We start from the raw sequence: 20,824 nt of genomic DNA, 5'->3' as shown, positions 1-20,824 counted from the left end.
CTTCTCCTTTAATCCAAATTATTGGTACCATATTTTGCCAAACCCACCAGCATCCATGCCATATAAAACTTGGAATTAATGAAGTCCATATGGATTTGAACATTTTGTAAACAAGACTTTTAAAACTAGTCTATCCCAACTGCTCCAGTGTTTTACGATTTTATGAAGATCCTAGAATATGTCCACTTTCTATCTGTTATAACTCTGAAATTACTACTAAAGAAAATCTTTCAATAAGACAGATGAATCAAAACAGAAAATCTGGCCTTTGCTAGATGGGGAAAAAAAGAGTATAAAAACAGGAGGCTGAACCACATGGGCCTGTGGGCAAAGAGGATAAATAGATAAATGGAGATAATCAGATTTCAAAATTATCTAGTCCTGAGGTTATCTGAAATTTCAAGATATGAACATACAGTTGAGATTATCAAATCCATCTAAAGTGTTCAGATTTTAAAAAGAATTCTCAAAATTTTGGCCCAATTAAAGAAAAAAAAGGATGAACAGCATCACTTTCTCCCATAAATACCCAAACCTACAAACTCAGTTCAGAGAGCATGAACAGGGTCATATTTACTTCCTTGTCCCCCACAAGGCCTAGCACAGTGCCTACCTACAGTTATGCAATAAATGCTAAACTGACTTCTGCTACCACTTTCTCAAATCCCCACTATTTGGCCACCTCCCCCTCCTCCTAGATGAGGCAAGCAGGCTGAGAGAGGAGCAGAGCAGGTATCAGTTAAGGTCACCTCCACTGTCCTGTCACTCGGCATGTACCGCTCTTGCCTGTCCACTTGTGCAGTCTTGCCCCCACTTTGTCTAACTGGACTCCAACTGGTGAGTCAAAGCTGGTCGGCCAACAAGAGAGACACTCGGGGTTGCACGGCCATGCACTGGGACAAACTGGCAGCAGCTGTTGGAATGAAAGTAGTTGCTAGATATTCAGAGCTCAGAGAGGTCAGCACTAACCCTGCAACTCTTGGGTGGAGTCTAGCTCTACATCCATCAGGGGCAATCTTAGTCAGGGCAGTCAGAGACATGCCGTTGAGTGCAGAAACAAGGTCATGGGAGACAAAACTGTAGTTTGTCTTCCTTTCACCAACAATTTCTTTTTGTGGAAAGAAGAAGAATGGTTAAGGTAGTTTGGCTGTGGAGAATAGCCTTGGCCACAGAATGGGTTGGGATTTGCCTCTGAATGGGAGAGCAAGCCAATACTCTGAAGATCATCTGTTCTGAGCACAAAGGTCAGTGTCGGTCCACAGGAAAGGAGAAGACTGACCCTTCAGCCTGCAATGCTGTACTAAGGTCACTCGTAAGTCAGTGTGATTATCAAAGACAATTTTTTCCCCCAGAAGTTGCTTCTATCCTTATAAAGTAGATTATTATAGCCTCTGGGGTGACAAACCATACCCACCAAGTCAACGCTGCCGAGCTTTTAGACCTTAAGGAAATCCCTTAAACATTTGTTACTATTTGTCACATAATTAAACACTCCCAGTATGCACTCCACGTTGCCCTGAATAAAAAAGCTTAAGATGTAAACCATCTCTCAATAACATTCCCTTATTGAATGCTAAGACAAGAACATGAAAATCATACCACATGTCTGCCATCTGTATTTGTACTTGTCAACAGCTCTGTTTTGGGATAAACAGTTTTAAAGTAAGAATCAATTCAACTTGTTGGAAGATTAGCCAAGGAATAGCTCAGAAGACCAAAACAGAACATGAAGTCAGATAGTCTAAAAAAAAAATCAAGCACAATTTTCTGTTTCTCACTAAACATTCTGTTTTGTCACAGCCCAAGAGAAAGAGCGTGGAAGCCAGGGTTTGAGGGCAGAGAGACAGGGAAAATATATTTTCTCAAGTGAAAAATTCTTCAACCTAGAACAAATGTCTTTGCTACAATGCAATTGGAAATCATTCACTGACCTCTAGGAAACTACATTTAAGAAAAAGGTGGGCCGGCCCTGTGGCTTAGCGGTTAAGTGCGCGCGCTCCGCTGCTGGCGGCCCGGGTTCGGATCCCAGGCGCGCACCGACGCACTGCTTCTCTGGCCATGCTGAGGCCGCGTCCCACATACAGCAACTAGAGGGATGTGCAGCAATGACATACAACTATCTACTGGGGCTTTGGGGGAAATAAATAAATAAATAAAATTATAAAAAAAAACAGAAAAAGGTAATTTTAGCATTTACACTTTGCTTCATGGTTCTACTTTGGAAGGTATACACAGGGGACAACTTGCGTTGGTACAAGTGCGTAATACAGTCCTTTACTACCTTAAAAATGGTAGCATTTCCCAAAGTCGATCTTGATGAAAAGTAGTTCCAGGGTTAAAAACACTACTCCACCATAGAGCTATTAAAATAGAGAGACGGCGAGGGGAAACTAAAGACATACACTGAAAGGAGGGCAGGGAAGAAGTTAGCAAAAACAGGATGCCACAGATTGGTGGGAGATAACAGTGGAATTGCTTTTAAAAGCAGCTGATGTAAGTGAATGAAGAGACACAGTAACCCGGCAGCCCACATGTTCTACAAAACAAATGAGAACATGTATGCTCCACTTGGAGGGACATCCATTTTCTCCTTAAAAAAGTCATTTATATAAGGGCAAATTGGTGATTTGTACTTACAGACTGGACCCTTTTCAAGCCCCTGTCAAGAAGTGATAAATTATTGAAGCAAAGTATTAAGTGTTTTATTTATGGTGTGCACACAGCAAAATCCTGTAAAATGTTTCTGTTCACCTTTCCCGAGTTATTAATTAAAAAATAATTGTTTCCAATTACTCTGTGATCTTTAAAATAAGACAAAATGCCACATATACCTCTTCAGACCAGCATCACCCCTTTCCTCCCTCCTTCCCTATCCTGCCCCCACACCCTTCAACCAGGCAATTGTTTAAAATCACACCACTGGCTTCTAGAAGAGGAATGCTGCTTAGACTGGGGTGGGAGGGAAGAGGAAGGCCAATACAACGTTCACACAATTGTCTGGTGTTCATTCAACCACAGGGCCCAGATATATCTGTTGTTCCTAGAGACAGCATAAACTGTTCAGAGAAAAAAGCAGGGTTGTGGAAATCTCATTAATAAATTGAGAAAACCCTCTCAGCAGGAGTCACATAACACAGAGGGGCGGCCTTGTGCCAAGCAACATGAATGCTCGGTGCTCTGCTGCTGGACAACGTCACACTCAAACACAGCTCAGGTTTGAGAGAAGGGCATCCTGAAAGCCCCTCCCTAAGCAAGAGTGAGGAGAAATTCCTCCCCAATCAGTTTAGCAACTGGGACCCACATAAGTTTACAAACTCCAGGCTTTGCTTTAATCTAAATAAATGACTGCCAGACAGATGTACAGGAATGGCTCCTCCCCTACTATGTTCATAAATGAGAGAATGACATTGACGCCAATGCTCCTGCGAGGCAGAAAGAAAATCTAACAGGTCTAACTGCACAGGAGGAGACACAAGATGACTGCGGACAGACATGGCATAAATGGAACATTTTCACCCAACTGGCATATTGGTAACTTTCAGATTTTCTCCAACTCAGTTCGGATTCCCACTCCTTTTGTGGCAATGCCACGGTTAGATCCCCATTTCTATTTTCTATCCAGGCGACTGAACCAGAGACTGAACTACTGACCGCATGGGCCTTTTTCAGCCTCAGAATGAAACCACATGCCTTTATAGAACATTTTCACGCAAGTATTTTGTATGGCAAATAGAAGGGGATGGGATAAATAAGGATATCTCTAAAATGTTTTAATAATTATCATACATATCATTTTAGTCAGCTGCATAAGGAAAGCAATCAAATCAAATGACTGCTTGAAATTTAAGTTAAAAATCGTGTAGGGAGAAATAGATTTTCTTTTTTGTTTTTTTTATTCTTTTTGCATTCTGCACACTGACATACCAATAAAAGAAAATGACTGAAACTTAAATATGAAAGAACTCTTTATAATTAAATCCACAATTTTATACATATATGTTACCCACATGTCAGTGAAAAATCACCAACTATTATGAAATAGGACAAATTATATCACAAAAGAACCAAAAACTTCATAAAATATAGATCCAAGTATGAATGAAAAGTATTGTACTTGGTGTACAACTCTTCGTGTCTTCACATCCTCCTCTTCTGTGTACTTATATACAAGACTGAAAAGAAAAAATAAATTAATTGAAAAAAACTGTTCTTAGGTACCATAATAGCAAGTTTTAAAAGCAAAAAGATTTTGGTCTGACAATTCCACAAATTTAAAACGAGTTTTCATACCACACAGTAAATTCTAGAACTACTATAAGACTAATTTTATGAATCGGACTTGGGTTTGATGTCTTATAGGACTGTGTTTCTAGATTAGCTATACATCTAACTTTGCAAACTATGACCAGGAGGATAAAATAAAATGTCCCCGGAACCAAAGAATGTTTTATAATTATAGGTACAATAATTATGCTTGTAATAAAGTATATCAGTAAATCTACCAGACTAGACTTCAGATAAAGAACATATTTTTACCCATCTCCCCAATATAAACTCTAAACTTGTTTTTTACTTTTTTAATTGGAAAAACAAGAACTGAGGAGTTTCTTATTTTTTTTTTTTTTAAAGATTTTTTATTTATTCATTTTTTTCCCCCCAAAGCCCCAGTAGATAGTTGTATGTCATAGGTTCACATCCTTCTAGTTGCTGTACGTGGGACTCGGCCTCGCATTGGACGGAGAAGTGGTGCCTTGGGGCATGCCCGGGATCCGAACCCGGGCCGCCAGCATCAGAGCGCGCGCACTTAACCGCTAAGCCATGAAGCCGGCCCTCTTATTTTTTTTAAAGATACCAAAGTCCTTATTCAGAGTTCCCTGTTAAAGTATCAACCTTGGCGTTACCCAGAGTTTTGCTTAGTTAGTCCTCTCGTGACCACTCAAACTGAACCCTTTAGGTTACGTGGTACATAAGAATAAGACAAAATGTGATGACTGGGTCACTCTGGTCAAGCCTTCACCAGAGGTGTACCTCCCCTCCTACCTCCCATGCCTACTCAGATTGTGACAGGTTTGTTCAAAGTGAACATTAAGAGATATCTTGATCAAAGAACACAGCACAGATTAATCAAATAAGTCAGGATCCTGTTTAAGAGCTAAGGATGTGAAATTGGGAATCTAAAGATAACTACCACTGATTACATCACAGAAAAATTTATATGAAGGGAAGCATCAGAATGATAGTAAACACACCCCTGGGAAGCCGGGCAGGTCCCAGATGTAGTGTGCATGTGACAGGATCTACCCTGCCACCACACACAGAACCTGCAGCTGACTGCTGCTATCAGCTGTCTTGAAATGGGGAAAGATCATAACATTTCTTAGCAAATGGAGGGACTGAAATAAGAACAATATGAAAAATAGAAGAAATTCTTCATGTTGAAAAGACTGAAAAGCAAGCAAAAGATGTATATAAAGATATGACTTGAAGAAATATGGTACTGGAAGAATAGGAGACAATACCTATAATAAAAGTCAGGATATTTAGCTCACAGCAAAAAGATCCAACTGTTAAGAGGGTTGACGAAGTTATTCAGAACTAAAGAATGCCCATCAACAAAAAAATCCAAACACAAGAGTCTCGGGGCTCCATTTGGCGGATAGGACCAAAAAGTGGGGATAGGTCAAAGAATAATTCTACAGTTTTGATGTCTTACCCTTCCCCCTCAAAAATTCAAATATGACTTTATTGATATTGTGTTTTTAAACAAGGTACTTAATACCTTGGTACCATAATAATCACAGCAATATATTAGCTGTTAAAAAGCAGAGTAACTTTAGAACTATATTTCTTATTTTGTCATTTTTGCCAAACTAAAGGATATAAATTTCCACAAAAACCATCTGTACACTTAACAGAGAAACAGGACAAGCTAACTGCCAAATGATGCAAACCAAAGACAGCAGGGAAGTAGTAGCCATTCTCACAGCTCCACCTTCCAGTGCAAGAGGCAGTGTTGGGGGAACAGAATAAACTGTATCCAAAAGAACAGAGTTCTGGGTCATATACCAACGCCTCCCAGTTCCTCATCAGTAAAGGGAGGGAAGGAGAGAATTTCTAATTGAAAAATTGCATGAAGCATTTAAAAAAGAACTGGTCACACTGAAAGAGCTGAGATATAAGAATTTAAAAATAAAGCAAAATTAAAACTGAACTTTTAAATTATCTAGAAAACTTGCTGGTGATCCTGATTATAAACAAAAAGGCTTATTTTGGATGTTGTACAACTGTAGAGTGAAGGCCCATTACCATTGTTGCCTCGGATAAATGCATCCCCGTATTTATTCTTCAGTTGTCCATTTACATATTCTTCTGTCTGCTCCAAGGCTATATTCATGTAGCCATCCAGGCAAGCCAGGACCCCTGGAGAGAGTTATTCAAAGAGAAGAGATACAAAGCAAAGAGTTGAAAATTACAGAGTATACCTTAGAGCTCACAATCTCTTTATTCATTAGCTCTTACACGCTTAATATAAAAATTCACACTGTAAATGAAACTCAATAGACTGAAGCACAAAAAAGTGTCTTTACTCTATGCCAATCTGAATGAAGGCTAAGCGTACAGCACGAAAGCAGTCAAGCACCCACTGCCAGAAGGAGAAACAACAACTGTCACTTCCCTCATGGTATGTGTGATAACAACAGCAACTTTTAAAGCCTTCACAAAAGTAACATAATATGAATATTCCAAATAAAATGCCATTCTTTGAAAGCTAAAAACAGGAGTGGGCAATTATGCAAGAACAAATGACCATTAGCCAAGACTCCTCACTTCCAGTGGCATTTCTTACTTTAGCCACTAAGTTAAACACGGGTCTGGCAGATTTATTTCATTCTTGCACAACGTCTACTGCAGCAGATGAATGTACTCCAGGGTTAAGAGGAAGTCTGCACAATCTGTTAACATAATAGAAGAGGAGACAGCAGGTGCTCCTGAAAGAACATCTTAAAGCTGTGACTCACAGCAAAGAGCAGCTTGAGGACACAGGGCGACATACTGCATCAGAACATATCCCTTTCTGTTTTGTTACACTTATAATATTTTCAAATCCAGACTGATATAGAAAAATGGCCAAAAACATTCTAGGGAGCTTTCAAGGAAACTGTTCAAGTGAATCTTTTTAATTGTTGTCAAGATGGTATAAATTTTGCAAAATTTGACCTGATGATTTTTTTCAAAAGATGAAAATATATAAGCCTCTAACTCTGAGTCTCTAATTTTAAAGGAGTATTTTCTAGAATAAAAAATTTTAAGAAAAAACAAATACTACAAATTTGACTCAATTAACCAAGTCAATAGCTTCATTTGGTCTCAACTTCGTTAATATGCTCCTCACTCTCTGCCTCTACCCCCATTATCCTCTAAACAAAAAAGTTTTCTTCTCAAAATTGTGTGTGTGTAACGAGAGCACAAGACATTAATCGAACAGAATTCTGCTAGAACCTGTAAACTTTCAAAGAATCAGAATGGACTGTGAACAATTAATAACAATTATTTCCTATCAAAAGAAAGCTTAAGATACAACTTTACAATTTATTTCCTGCTGTATTATTTTACATCTAAACTACAACCATAAACGAATAAGAAACTTCTGAGACATGATATGCAAATGTTTGAAAATTAATCAAAAGCATTTAAAAATGAAATGTTCACTTCTAATAAGAATATCTATTCTCATAGCAAACGTTTTTTAAGAAAACAGTTCCAGGAGGTTGGAATTGTAACCCCCTCCCTTTTCTAAGGGATAAACTACTATGAATAACAGAAAACAAGAAGTTTTCTTCCAACTTAAAGAGAAATTGCTAGAGAAGAGCTGGGTTCTTTATTATTTAACCAGAAAATAAGAGCAATCTTCATGGTAATGCTCTCAGGAGTGTACATTTTGCTTTACTAGAGTAGAGGCCACGAATAGACATCCATAAAAGGCGAAAAATTATGGTTACTACTCATGTGAAAAGTTGTTCAACCTCACTAGTAAACAAAGAAATATAAATAAAACGATGTATTACTTGTTGCCAATTAGAATGAAAAAGTTGAAAACAAAGACTAATATAAGGGTTGGTGAGAACATAGAGAAGAATGAACCCATCTGCCCCAACAGAGGGTCATATGGCATGCTCTTTGACTGAGAAACACTAGCCCAGGGAATTTATTCTGAAGAGACAGTTGGGGGGCCAGCCCAGTGGCATAGTGGTTAACTTCGCATGCTCCGCTTCGGCGGCCCAGGGTTCGCAGATTCGGATCCCGGGTGTGGACCTACACACCACTTATCAAGCTATGCTGTGGTGGCGTTCCACATAAAATAGAGGAAGATGGGCATGGATGTTAGCTCAGGGACAATCTTCCTCAGCAAAAAGAGGAGGATTGGCAACAGATGTTAGCTCAGGGCTAATCTTCCTCAAAGAAACAAAAAAAGAAGAGAGATATTTGGACAAGTGACATGTCAGAGGAGCAGAGTTGTTTATAATAGCAAAAAATTGGCAAACACCTAAATGTCCATTAATGGAAACTGTTAAAAACAAAAACAACACTGTGGTACATCCACACAACATACTCCTATGCAGCCATTAAACACTATATTGTCAGAGAACTGAATGTATTTTTTAATGTAAAAAGAAATAAAATTCAGGGTGTATGTACAACTGATCCCATTTATGTGAAATTATGCTTATAGGGAGAGAAGTCCAAATTGGTAAAGCTGATTATCTCTAGATGGTAGAATTTTGGGCCAGTTTGCTTTATTCTAAATACTTTTCTCCATTATTTGCTTCAAAATTTCTAAAAAAAAAGAAAAACACATATATTACCTTTATAAACAGAAAAATTTTCTCTAAAGAGTATAGAGAAAAAAGGTCAGGCTGGGTGATCTCCCCTTGAAGCAGGTCCTGAGCAGATATTGAACACAATGTCCCCACTCGAATCAATTGTTAAATATACTCAAATCTCTAGAAGTCTGTTACTTCCTTTGGGCTCATCAAAAGCTCAAGGGTGAGAAGCAGTACACAGAGACTTCACAATATCTCAGTATTCAGTATAAATAAAATTAGTTCCACTATAAAAATCAAATTAAACTGGAGATGTTATTAATGTCAAGAAACTAAAGCAGTACATGAACAGCCAAGTGATTTCTTAAGGCTTCTGAGTCAAGCTTGAGTTTGCATCCTAGCTACTCCCTTATGAGGTGAGGATAATCAACAGAGATCTCAAAGGATTTATGTGAAGATAAAATGAAAATGAAAGTGATTAACACACAGTGGACACACAGTAAGCTCTCAATAAAATTAAGTTTGCACGTGTGGAAAGAGGGAAAAGCTCAAGAGATTACTATCATTCAGAAAAGAGACCAAGGAAAGGCTTGAAAACTCCGCTAATAAATTAGTTATCTGTACCTATGAAAGATTCTCAGTAATTTAATCTATCTTAATTTCAAAAGATTAGGAATTTAGTAACTTAAAAAAATGGAATTTGATACCATTCCTCCCACAAAGTTAATTTCAGTAGTGTCACAACCTCTTGAAAAGAGACTTCTCTACAAGAAGAGAAAGGTGGCTTTGGCTACCTCACATATTATATGAGTGGATGTTCATGTCGCAAAATGATACTATCTAAATAGATGCTTGCCGATCGTAAATACTTCTGCCAAGACAAACGCTGCTGTACCGAGGTGTTCTTCAGTACCCAGTTATTCACGCCTGGGGTGACTGGAAATCCCTGTCTATGACCAGGGAACTTAGGCACGCACAACCCCAAAGCAGAGACAGGAGACAGGAGTCACAGATCACACCAGAAGTCAGAAGCACACAATGCTGTCAGAGCTGTCTCTCTAAAAGAAACCATCTCAGAGGTAGAAACGGAAATGGGCATAAACACTGCTGACAGCCAATGCTTTTTTGTGTCCATCTGGAACATTTTAGAGGTTAATAAAAATCATTAAGTCACATTTACTCATTTAGTTAAAACCAGTGAGGATGAAACATGAAGATATTACCTCGATAATCCACTCCAGAATTTAATTTTACCACAACTGGTCGTCCAATGATTTGCTTTAAGAAGTCACTGGGGGTTTGCTTCCGCAGACTCATTTTAACAATCCCGATCAGAAATCTGAAAGGGAGCAGTAAAGGTAAAGACAGAAGTTAATTATTCAACAAAACAGCCTGGAAGCCCTTAACATATTTATAGGAATCAAGTATCAAAGGTCCCCATATGAAGACGCAGCATTACTCCACCACCACTACTACTACACCATGACAGCTAACGTTTTCAGTACTTACCAGGAGCCGGATACTAAGCTAAGTGTTTTACGTGCACTATCTCATCCAGTCCTCAGACAACCCTATGACATAGCCTCATCACAGAAGAGCCCTGTGTCTACAGAGCCCCTGTTCTTAATCCCTCGTCACTACAGTCTCACAGAGTCAGTATACTCATGACAACCACTACCACCTCCACCATTTACTGAATGCTTATTTTATGCTGAGCACTCTGCTAAGACCCTTATAAACACCATCAAATTTAATCTTTACAAGAACCCTGGGAGGAAGGTCTTACTATCCCCACTTTGCTGGTGAAAATAAAGGCACAGAAAGATAAAATAATTCGCCCCTAAATGTGATGGAACCAACATTCAAGCTCAAATCAGTCATATTTTAAAGTCTATGTTATACAATGTAGACACATTTACTAACAACTAATGCCAAAATAGTATCCCTGAAAACACGTATAATCGTAACCGAGAGCTAATATTTGAGCGTAGTACATGGCAGCACGTACCTAAGCACTTTAGAGGGACTAATCCACTTAACCCTCACTATCCTAGGAGGGAGGGATTGTCTTCTTCTCATTTTACGGGTGAACAGACACAGAAAGGGTTAAACATCCTGCTCAAGGTCACATAAGCAGAAGGTCAGCTCGTGCTCTTAGTCACAACCTTAGCCTCCTGAAAGCTGTTAATGTAGCACTATATCCCCAAATCAATCACAGAAGATACGCCAAGTTGCCCATCACTCCTTTCAAAACTCATCTTGTTACATGTGTAATCTCTCTCAAACTATTTTGGTAAGCAAATGTAATAAAACTGTAGTTACTTAAGCAAAAACAGAGTAAAAAGACTTTGTAAATTAATTTTTCTGTTTCAGTCAAATTCAGCATCACTATTATTTAATAGCCATATAGTATTCACATTTAAAAACCAGTGTAGGTACAATATTTCAAGGACTCTCCTCAAGAACTCAAGTTGCTTCTTTTGGTTGTTTTCAACCGAAATTTTCATAAAACATTCTAAACAGTACTGCTTATTTCACTCCAAGTCTATCTACTCAATGATCTGAACTCAGGTTTAAGATCATTGGAGACGTTCTCAAAGCGAATCCGTGCAGGCTCAGCAGTTTCGACCAGCTAGAATGTTAGGCTCTTCATTTGTTCAACAAATATGTGTATGTACACACCGTGCAAGGAAATTCAAAAACATGTCATACATACAGGCTCTGACTTTAAAGGGCTTGGAATCTAGAAAAAGAATTTAAACTTGTTTAAAGGGTGTGAGTTAACAAAAGTGATGATGATTTAAGTAAAACAACTTTCTTAACCAGAAAAGTCAACATCCTAAGTCAAATAAAAGAAAAGACAAATTTCAAAAACCATTCTTGAATTTTGGTCTGTTATTTGGACCATCCCCATCCACTCCATCTCCCTAAGGCATGGAAGATTTTTTAAATGTGATCAACCGATTATTTTGCTCAGCAAATTTTAATTTAACTTTTCCACTGAATTGCCAGTCTATTTTTTTTTAGCTACACAGTCTCAACAGATAACTGAAATTACAACTACTATTCAGGACAACCACCATTCATTCATGACTCAGACCACACAACAAATTTTATTTATGCTGTTTTGAGCGCAAGAAAAAAAATTACAAAGTAAATACTGTACCAGATTCAGTACCTTTAATGAGTTTAGTAAAAACAAACAGATTTTCCCACTCATCTATAAACTGCCTTATTTATGTCTTGAACATGTGCTGTTTTGTGGCTGAACAGGTCTAGAGAGACTATTAACTCTAAAGGCCTGATAGAGACAACTCGTGAGTCTCAGGTTCACTTCCTATCAGATGCTAAATCCCATTATACCAGCTTCTTCACGAACAAAACTGAGATAAAACTAGCTACTTATTTTGTGTTAAAAAACCAAGATGCATTGTGATGTGAAAATCTAGCTCACGGGGATATTATTAACTACTTTCTCCAAGGTTAAAAGTTAATGTCAGAAAAAAGAATACAAACCTAGACTATCAGTTGTTTAACTGCTGGTATTAGTTAATTGAAAAATGTTATTAATACTATCTTTCCTCGCCTTTTTAAAAAGCACAGATATATTCTTCTTCTAAGCTCACCAAAGATCACACCTCTGCCATTAAGCCTCATCTTTACTCCAATTAACACCGATCTCTTCCCGAAGGCATTCAACACTTCAAACTTGCAGACAGCACCCAAGTGTCAGGCACTTAGGCTGAGGATGTAATACTAATAAGACATGGCCTTGGGCCCTCAGGGTTTACATTCCAAAGGGGGCAAAAAACATGTAAATGGAGAATTTTTAAAGAGTTGTATGTATTTGGATAGAATCATGCAGAGAACAGCACATAGAGAAGACTCACTCAGCCCAAGCCTGGCAGATCAAAGGAAGATTTCTGGAGGTGAACCTGTGCCGACTGTGAAGGAAAAGGAGTCCACCAGCCGAAAGGAGAGGAATCTTAGCAAAGGCACTGGACACTGTGCTTGAGGAGAAATGCTGCAGAGGCACGGGGGACAAGACACAGCTGCAGACGGGAGCAAGGCCACATTCATGGGGAGCACGGCAAGTCAGGCTACAAGAGCTCGGGCTTGAGCCTCTAGGTCAGTTTCCCAAACAGGAATCATTTGGACTCCTTGGAAATTCCGATTCAGTAGTTCCGCGGTAGGAATCAGGAATCTGTTTGCCCAAGCCTAGGAGATTCTTATGACCTGGCAAGTATGGGGAATACTGAGTCAGTGACAGGGAACGTGGGAGGGTCTTAAGCAGAGACTTGCACGAGTTCCGCTTTCCACTTCAGACAGCAGACTGGAGATGGGCCATGACCCTTCCTGCTGGCATCATAATGTTTCGCATTTGGTTACATTTCATATAACCTGTCCCTCTTTACTCTTTTTTATATTCTTTACTTCTTTTATAGGAGTCTTTTCTCCCTCACAAGACTGTAAGTCACATGAAAGAAGAGACTAGTACCAACCTTCTCATTTATTCTCTAGAATATCTACATTGTGGTAAATCTCTTGAAAAAAATTTTTTTTTAGTTATTTGGAAGGAGGATGGCTTCTTCAAACACATTTTACCCATCACTTTAGCAGACCATATCTTCTACATTTGTCTTCATTAGGCTTCCTTCGTACTTCCTGTTACTTAATGACTTGCCCATAAATCCATTTTGTATGAGTAAATTGGTCTCGACACCACAATTTGTCCCTTCACTTGGCTCACGTAATTTTAAGTTTTCATCTTTTAAACTGGATAAGGCAGAAGAAACAGTTCTGACCATTTCTGAAGCAAAAAAAAAGCCTCTTGAACCATAAACATTTAAGAGGAAAAAGGCCTCCTTTCTGCAGGATCACCTTGATAAAAACTTCTCTTCAAAATCAAAGCCATCATCACCCTCTACGCCTCCCCTCCCTCCCCTGACTCCTACGTAGGCTTGTTTTAAATGACCTATTTTCATAAATGGCTATTAAGTCAAAGGCAGTATATTTTCTGTCAGAGGCTACTGAAAGGTCTAGTATGAGAACATCTGCAAACTGCTCTGCAGAGATTTTTTTTTTTTAGTAAAAAAAATGGGGTAGAAAATGAACCAAATTTTACTCACCCAACTATGTGCCAGGCCACATTAGATTGATGAGCAATGCACACTGTGACTCTGTGAAGGGGTAAGCAGAACTAAGGCTGACCCCAAAGCCTATGCCTTTTCAAAGGTACAGCTGCCCTTTTGACTATCTCAAGATTCTCTTGTGAAACCTGGGGAATGGCCATCGAGACAGTGAGAGATCTAGTTGGAGAGTAGCACTGGGGGGAAAACATCTCATATGAAAAAGTACTATAAATTAGCCTGCAAAGAAATATAATGGTCAAATGGAAAGAAACATATCTAACGTGATTTTGAATTATGTCACTGAGCAGAAGACATGCAAATCCTTGTTTCTTGGCAATGTTTACCTGTAAACTTCCACCTACTCTTGGAGTACTTACAGATTAGGGTGCAAAAAAATTTGAAAAGCAAAAAATTGCAACAAAACATAACACTACCAGCCAAGTAAATGCAGCTCTAGACTAACATATCGGTGTCTGAGAGGGCATCAGACACTGAGGAGAGCAGCTCTCTAAATATCTCCCTTCTGAGACAGTGGAATATCTAGCCCTCCTTCCCACACAGTAGGGTGCTCCTTTCTTCCCCTCTCTCCCAAGGGCCACGTGAGTCCATACTCCACGCACTCAGAGCACCTCTTTCCACTCTCAGTCATCGCCCTTACCAGGCTGTTTTGTGGTTTTCCTGTTTGCTGACCAGTCTCCCATAGTGGATTCTCAGCTTCCCGGGGACAGGGAAAATGTCTTACTCACTTGGTATCCCTGGTACTTAAGCACACTACCTAAGCCTGTGGAACAGGCATTTAAGGGCAGCGCCAAGGGAAATCCCTGTCCCTTCCCCTCCCCGCCAGACTATGGCTACAGTGACTAGTACAGCATCATCCATGCACTTAAATAGCTATAACACAGTAACATCTCTATTACTGAGAACAATTAAAAGAAAGATGGAGAAAACAGAAATGTTTCCATGTTGTCCAGGAACCAGCTGCATCCGAACCAAGAGGGATGCTTTTTAAAATGCAGATTCCTGAAGCCTACTCCCAGTCAGACTCTCTAGGCAAGAGGCACTGTAATTTACACCTAATAAAGTTCCCCAAATAATTCCTATAAGCAAGTGGTTCTCCACCAGGGGTGATTTTAAATCCCACCCTCAGGGACATATGGAAATGTCTGGAGACATTTTGGACTGCCTTGACTGAGCAGGGTGGTGCTACTGGTATCTAGTAGGTAGAGAGCTCAGGGATGTTGCTTAACATTCTACAAAGCACAGGACAGCCCTGCACAACAAAGGATGATCTGCCCCAAAATGTCAATTGTTCTCAGCCTCAACTGACATGTCAAAATGTCAACCGAGGCTGAGAAACTCTGCTGAGCCCTAAATCAAAAAACCACTGTTCTCTGGTCTTAAGGCAACAAAGAGTTTTAAAAAATCTTCAAGGTATAACAAATGAGAACCAACAATTAAATTCTAACCAGACGATAGAGTACAAATTATAACGTTAGATATTTTATTCCAGCAAATAGAGAATCTGAAAACAACTGCCAAGAAATCTTCAAGTGGTTACCATTCTAAATAATAGATTTCCATGAAAAATGGTCACTTTCCCATTTTTCAGTTACAGATCCCTCAGATGTTACTTGGTACAGTTCCAAAAGGATAGAATAATCCACGTGACATAAACATCTTTTTAAATTCTAATATTAAGGGTGCCACAGTTTAGTCAGAGACCACCCAGGATAAAGAGTACTCACTTGGGAGGTGGGAAAGCTGAGTTCTAATCCTAGCTCTGTTACTTAATTAGCCGTGTGCCTTGGGTAACTCATCATTTCATCTCTCAAGGCCCCAGGTTCCTCACCTGCAAAATAAGGGAGTGATGGTCGGTGGTCACTTAAGTGATCATCCTGCTCTAACACTCAGTCAGCCTATGCCCTAACTCCAATAATACACACACACTAACATAATCCTCTGAAAATTCCTGCACAAAACTCAAGCAAATGGAATTGCCAGACACCACCATAAAAATAAAACAATCCAAAAAGAGGCTCAACCTTGCTGGTTGATGTATTAGAAACGTATTCCGAGCTACTGTACTTCTAGAAAAACAGGCACAGTCATACATGAACGATGTAAATCATCAAAACTTTCTTGGAAAACAATTTGGCAATTTATGAAAACCTAAAAAAAACCCTACTAGATCACAGCATCTGTTTTACTAATTTCACTCCTCGGAATCTAGTCCAAGTAAATAAAGTAAATTACAGCTTAAAAAAAAAGTTTACGAAAGCATTATCTCGGATACTAAAATGAAGCAAAAGTTCACAAACACCCTAAATGCCCCAGTCGGGAAGTGGCTGAATAATCCATGGGACCTACACAATGATGGAACAGGTAGCCAATCAAAAGACGACACAAAATTAGACATGATATTTAGGAATCATTTTTAAATGAAAGTGGAAAACTAAATATACTAAGTGATAAAATAGGTGCAGGCTTCAAGTAGAAACTAGCACATACAAGAGTAAAACACATAAAATTGTAGGTCGAAGGGCTGGATGCATATTATTTTCTTCACTAAACTTCCTGTATTTCCAATTTTTCTATAACCGTCTTGTGTTAACAAGGGGTGGGGAGAGGACACACTAAATCACTATGAAGATTATCTGCATCACCCTAATTCTAGACACCTTGAACAGAAATACCCGCTGCGAACGCGCGCGCACACCTACACACAAAAGCCCTGGCGGTAGGACTCAACGCCACACAACTGTGGGCATCCCCAACCCGACAACTCAGGAGCTGGTCCAGCTCTTAATGCCTGGGCGTCAGGCGCAGCCACCCCGCTGCAGTGGAGGCCGGGCAATTCCCTGAAGCCCTGGAAACCGGGCGAAGCCTGGCCCTGTGTTCACGGTCCGCTGTCCCGCCGGATCCGCGGAATAAGGTTGGGGATCCCCGGGCTGAGGTCGGGGGCCGGCCGGCGCAGGTGCTCGCCGCGCGGTCTAGGCGCCCTTCGGGGAGGGGCTCTCAGGGCCGCCATGAGTCACCCCGGCGCCGACGACTAGAAACTTCCCACGCCGGGCACCGCAGAGCGAGGGTGAGCGCGGCACGTCGCGGGGACACGGCACCCGCAGGCGCTGGAGCCCGCGCTCCCCCCCGGCGCCTTCAGGGGCGGCCGGGCCGGGGAGGCTGCGGCTCCCCGAACCCTGCCCGGGGCGACGGAACGCTCGGGCCTGGAACGGCCCGCGCGGCCGCCTGGCTCACCTCCTGGCCGAGATCCAGAGGCCCACTCCAGGCGCTCCACACACCCGGCCTCCGTGAACCAAAAAGCGGAACCGAAACTGAAACCGCCCAGCCTGCGGTTTTTCCACCTCAGCCAATCATGGCTTTCCCTGGCTACGGCAGCCCGCGGGGACCGAAAAGGCCGGACCCTGCCGGAGCGCGCGAATCCGAGAATCCCGGTTTGCCTAAGGTCCAAGTGGGTGTTGTGGAATTAAGTAAAAAAGCGTTAGTGCTTTCTCTAATAAAAAGCAAAAACCCCTCTTCCACAGAAAAACAAAACAAAACAAGAAAACTGGAAGTGATCTTTTAGCCAGGATTTCTTTTGGGCAGAAATGTAAGTAGCTTGAAGTCATGGGAAACTGGAATTTCCTGCTAAAGTAATGACTATAGTATCTGGAAACGTCCTTGAATAATTGAATGCAAATAAATAAAACAAGCAGCCTCAAATCTTTAAATCCATCTTTGGATTTTGATTAAATATGTGAAGACGAAGTCATTATTAGCAAGAGGTTGTTTCCACGGCAACATTAATCGACACAAAAAGAATTAAATGACGCAAGTAACTTCGTATTCTAATGGCATCAGTTGCGTTACATTACAAACTAGTTCTAATTGGAAATGGCGTGCAGACAATATTTAAGCGCTGCTATGGGAACTTGGTTTGGAATTTTGCATGAATTCTCAGTATTCTTACTATTAATGGAAAGGGAGAGGAAAAAGAAGAAAACTGTTATGCCAAGACTTGACTCTTTTTTTCCCCCTACACATATACCTTCATCAGCTTAAAACGGATACTTTAATTCTATTTATGATTTGTAACGCTATAAACAAAGTGATAATATTCAAACAGATCCTTAACCCTGTTAAATGTTATAGAATCTAAGATGCAGAATTTTTTTCTAAGACAAAAATGAGTTCCCTCTCTCCTAAGCCTAAGAACCTTTGATTGATATGGTGGAGAGAGAACAACTGGGTGTGATTTGGTAGAAAAGAAAAGGCTTCCTTATATACTTCTATGAAAGCTAATTTTGGGTAAAGACCAAGTAGTTACAGAATTATTGAAAGGGCTATATGTGAAGATCTTGCAATATGAAATTAATGTAAATTAAAATTTTTAAGTAAAGTATCATTTAAATAAAATAATTAGCTGCAAAGAACAAACATAATAGAATATGAAGCCCTGTCCCTAAAGACCTTCTTCACAAAGGACATCAAATTGTACCACATTCCTCAGTGGTTGTTTCAATTATTCAAAAAAAGGACTTTTTGATTCATAGCCTCTTTCCCTTTACAACAGAGCCCTGATGGAGTCATTAAGACCAGTATGATGGGCAGGGGACCAGGAGGATAAAAAATTTAAGGGCATGGTTCATCTGCAGAGCTGCTGCAACTCTTTCTCTGGCACATGGATCTATAAGGGCCCAGCTAGACAAAGTGGGTGGACACCATGAATTACTTCACGAGCCCACAAGTTTCTCAAAAAGTGGTGGTGCCCAGAACCCCCTCAGCAGCTTGTAATTGGCTTTTACCAATTCGCAAAGCAACTTTCCATATTTCATGGGTCTTTTTTAGCATCTTTTATTATACACAGAAAACATGTGCAAGACTTTTTCTGAATACTAGTCCACCAAGATCTAGTCTTCAAAACCCTGAACACAAACATTAATTTATTAAGGAGCTTTAAAGTCATGAAAATAATTTGACACGGTTTAGTTTAGCTCACATAGTTTAGTTAAGTTTAGTTGTTACAAATGATGAACGTACACAGACACGTCATTATCACCAAAGCCCATAGTTCATATTAGGGTTCACTCTTAATGTACGTTCTATGGGTTTTGACAAACATATAATGAGGTGTATCCACAATTACGTTATCATACAGAGTATTTTCATTGCCTTAAAAATCCTCTGCGCTCTGGCTATTCGTCCGTCTCCCCCCACTAGCCCCCGGCAACCATAAATCTTTTTACTGTCTCCATGGTTTTGCCTTTTCCAGAATATCGTAAAGTTGGAATCATACGGTATGCAGCCTTTTCAGATTGGCTTCTTTCACTTAGTAACGTGCATTTAAGTTTCCTCCATGTCTTTTCATGGCTTGGTAACTCATTTCTTTTCGATACTGAATAACATTCCATTGTCTGGATGTACCACAGTTTATTTATCCATTCACCTACTGAAGGACATCTTGGTTGCTTCCAAGTTTTGATAATTATGAATAAAGCTATTATAAATGTCTATGTGCAGGTTTTGTGTGAACATAAGTTTTCATCTCGCTTGGGTAAATACCAAGGAGTGCAATTGCTGAATTGTATGATGAGAATATGTTTAGTTTTACAAGATGTTAAATTGTCTTCCAAAATGGCTGTACCATTTTGCATTCCCACCAGCAATGTCTCAGAGTTCCTGTTGCTCCACGTCCTCACCAGCATTTGGTGTTTCCAGTGTTTTGGATTTTGGCCATTCTAAGTATGTAGTGCAGTTTTAGTTTGCAAACTCCAAATGACATAGATGTGGAGCATCTTTTCACATGCTTCTTTGTCATCTATATATCTTCTTTGGTGAGGTGTCTTTTTGGATCTTTTGCCCATTTTAAGAGTTCTTTGTATATTTTAGATAATAGCTCTTTATCAGATATATCTTTTGCAAATATTTTCTCCCTGTCTGTGACTTGTCTTCTCATTCTTTTGAAACTATTGTTCTTAAAATAGGCAAATGCTGATATAATAATACTAAAGTAACTCTTGCCATTTCATTATTTGTTCCAAACTTCTATAGTTCTTTGTACCTATGCCTTTAAAAAACTATGTCCTTCAGTGTTTTGTGTTCATAAGAGAACGTAGCATGTCTGGCTTATTTTATAAAACATCCAACAGCCCTGTAGACATGTGGGTGATTCTATTATGTTAATGCTGATGGTGATAGATACAAACATGATCAATTGGATTGATCAACATTCTCCAAAGCAGATTTTAATACCTACATCAGTATTATGCGTCTAAGAATACTGGCTGGTCTTATTCCAAAATGCATCAACTGGTATGAAGTGCTGGCATGCCCTTGAACCTTTCCTGGACATTCAGACTGGACAATAAAAACACCTAACCTGTCACATACTAGTTTGGGGTATTTGGAGCACTGTTATCCACATTATCTCATGGGATGTGGAAATTATTTGTTAAAGAAAATGAGCATAAAGACACCATAGTTGTTGAATATCTTCTGCGAAGTAATATAAGCTTATTGACTGATGCGCAAATTTCTCAGGAAAGGCAGTGTGCCTTTTATTTTTACCCAAACATGGGATATATTTTACATCATGGGCACTTGGTTTCAGATATACCACTGAGATGTTTAAATAAGTGTTCAGACTTCATCAGCCATCATTTTGGTATAACTTGAATTTCAGCAGAGATGGGTCAGGGTCCTGAACTCCTGTGAGGAAAGTTATCCAAATGCTGTGATGCTTAACACTCCATCGTGAACTCTAGAAAACCTCTCTCAGCTGTAAAATTCAGTGAAATCGGTGTGATGCTGCCCTTGTATTTTAATCAAGATGAACTTGAAAGGTGAACATTATAAGTGGGAGAAATTATTTATAAT

General features: G+C 39.7%; 1 protein-coding gene across 3 annotated transcripts; it reads right to left on the bottom strand.

Annotated features, from left to right (window-relative positions):
• Positions 1–3,952: 3,952 nt before the first annotated feature.
• Positions 3,953–17,297, bottom strand: LSM6 (LSM6 homolog, U6 small nuclear RNA and mRNA degradation associated). 3 transcript variants are annotated; one of them, XM_058550152.1, is made up of 6 exons: positions 17,207–17,269; positions 15,700–15,803; positions 12,713–12,846; positions 10,046–10,161; positions 6,307–6,420; positions 3,953–4,172 (listed from the first exon to the last, which is right to left on the bottom strand). In XM_058550152.1, exons 4-6 carry the CDS (start codon positions 10,137–10,139, stop codon positions 4,138–4,140), a joined length of 243 nt encoding a protein of 80 aa, XP_058406135.1. In that variant the 5' UTR covers positions 10,140–10,161; positions 12,713–12,846; positions 15,700–15,803; positions 17,207–17,269; the 3' UTR covers positions 3,953–4,137. The 3 variants fall into 3 exon arrangements, with proteins under 3 accessions (XP_058406135.1, XP_058406134.1, XP_058406133.1); XM_058550151.1 differs by lacking the exon at positions 12,713–12,846 and having other exon boundaries at positions 17,207–17,268; XM_058550150.1 differs by lacking the exons at positions 12,713–12,846; positions 15,700–15,803 and having other exon boundaries at positions 17,207–17,297.
• Between the last annotated feature and the right edge of the window lie 3,527 nt (positions 17,298–20,824).

The sequence above is a fragment of the Diceros bicornis genome, chromosome 11 (genome assembly GCF_020826845.1).
Source record: "Diceros bicornis minor isolate mBicDic1 chromosome 11, mDicBic1.mat.cur, whole genome shotgun sequence".
Taxonomy (NCBI): domain Eukaryota; kingdom Metazoa; phylum Chordata; class Mammalia; order Perissodactyla; family Rhinocerotidae; genus Diceros; species Diceros bicornis.
The sequence above is the reverse complement of the archived record's forward strand: the minus strand, read 5'-3'. Positions and strand labels throughout refer to the sequence as shown.

Coding starts and splice junctions, on each gene's coding strand:
- LSM6 (XM_058550150.1), bottom strand. CDS start 10,139: ATGAGTCTGCGGAAGCAAACCCCCAGTGACTTCTTAAAGCAAATCATT. Junction 6,421..10,045: donor TTCTGGAGTGGATTATCGAG/GTAATATCTTCA, acceptor AACTCTCTCCAG/GGGTCCTGGCTTGCCTGGAT. Junction 4,173..6,306: donor ATTTATCCGAGGCAACAATG/GTAATGGGCCTT, acceptor TTTTCTTTTCAG/TCTTGTATATAAGTACACAG.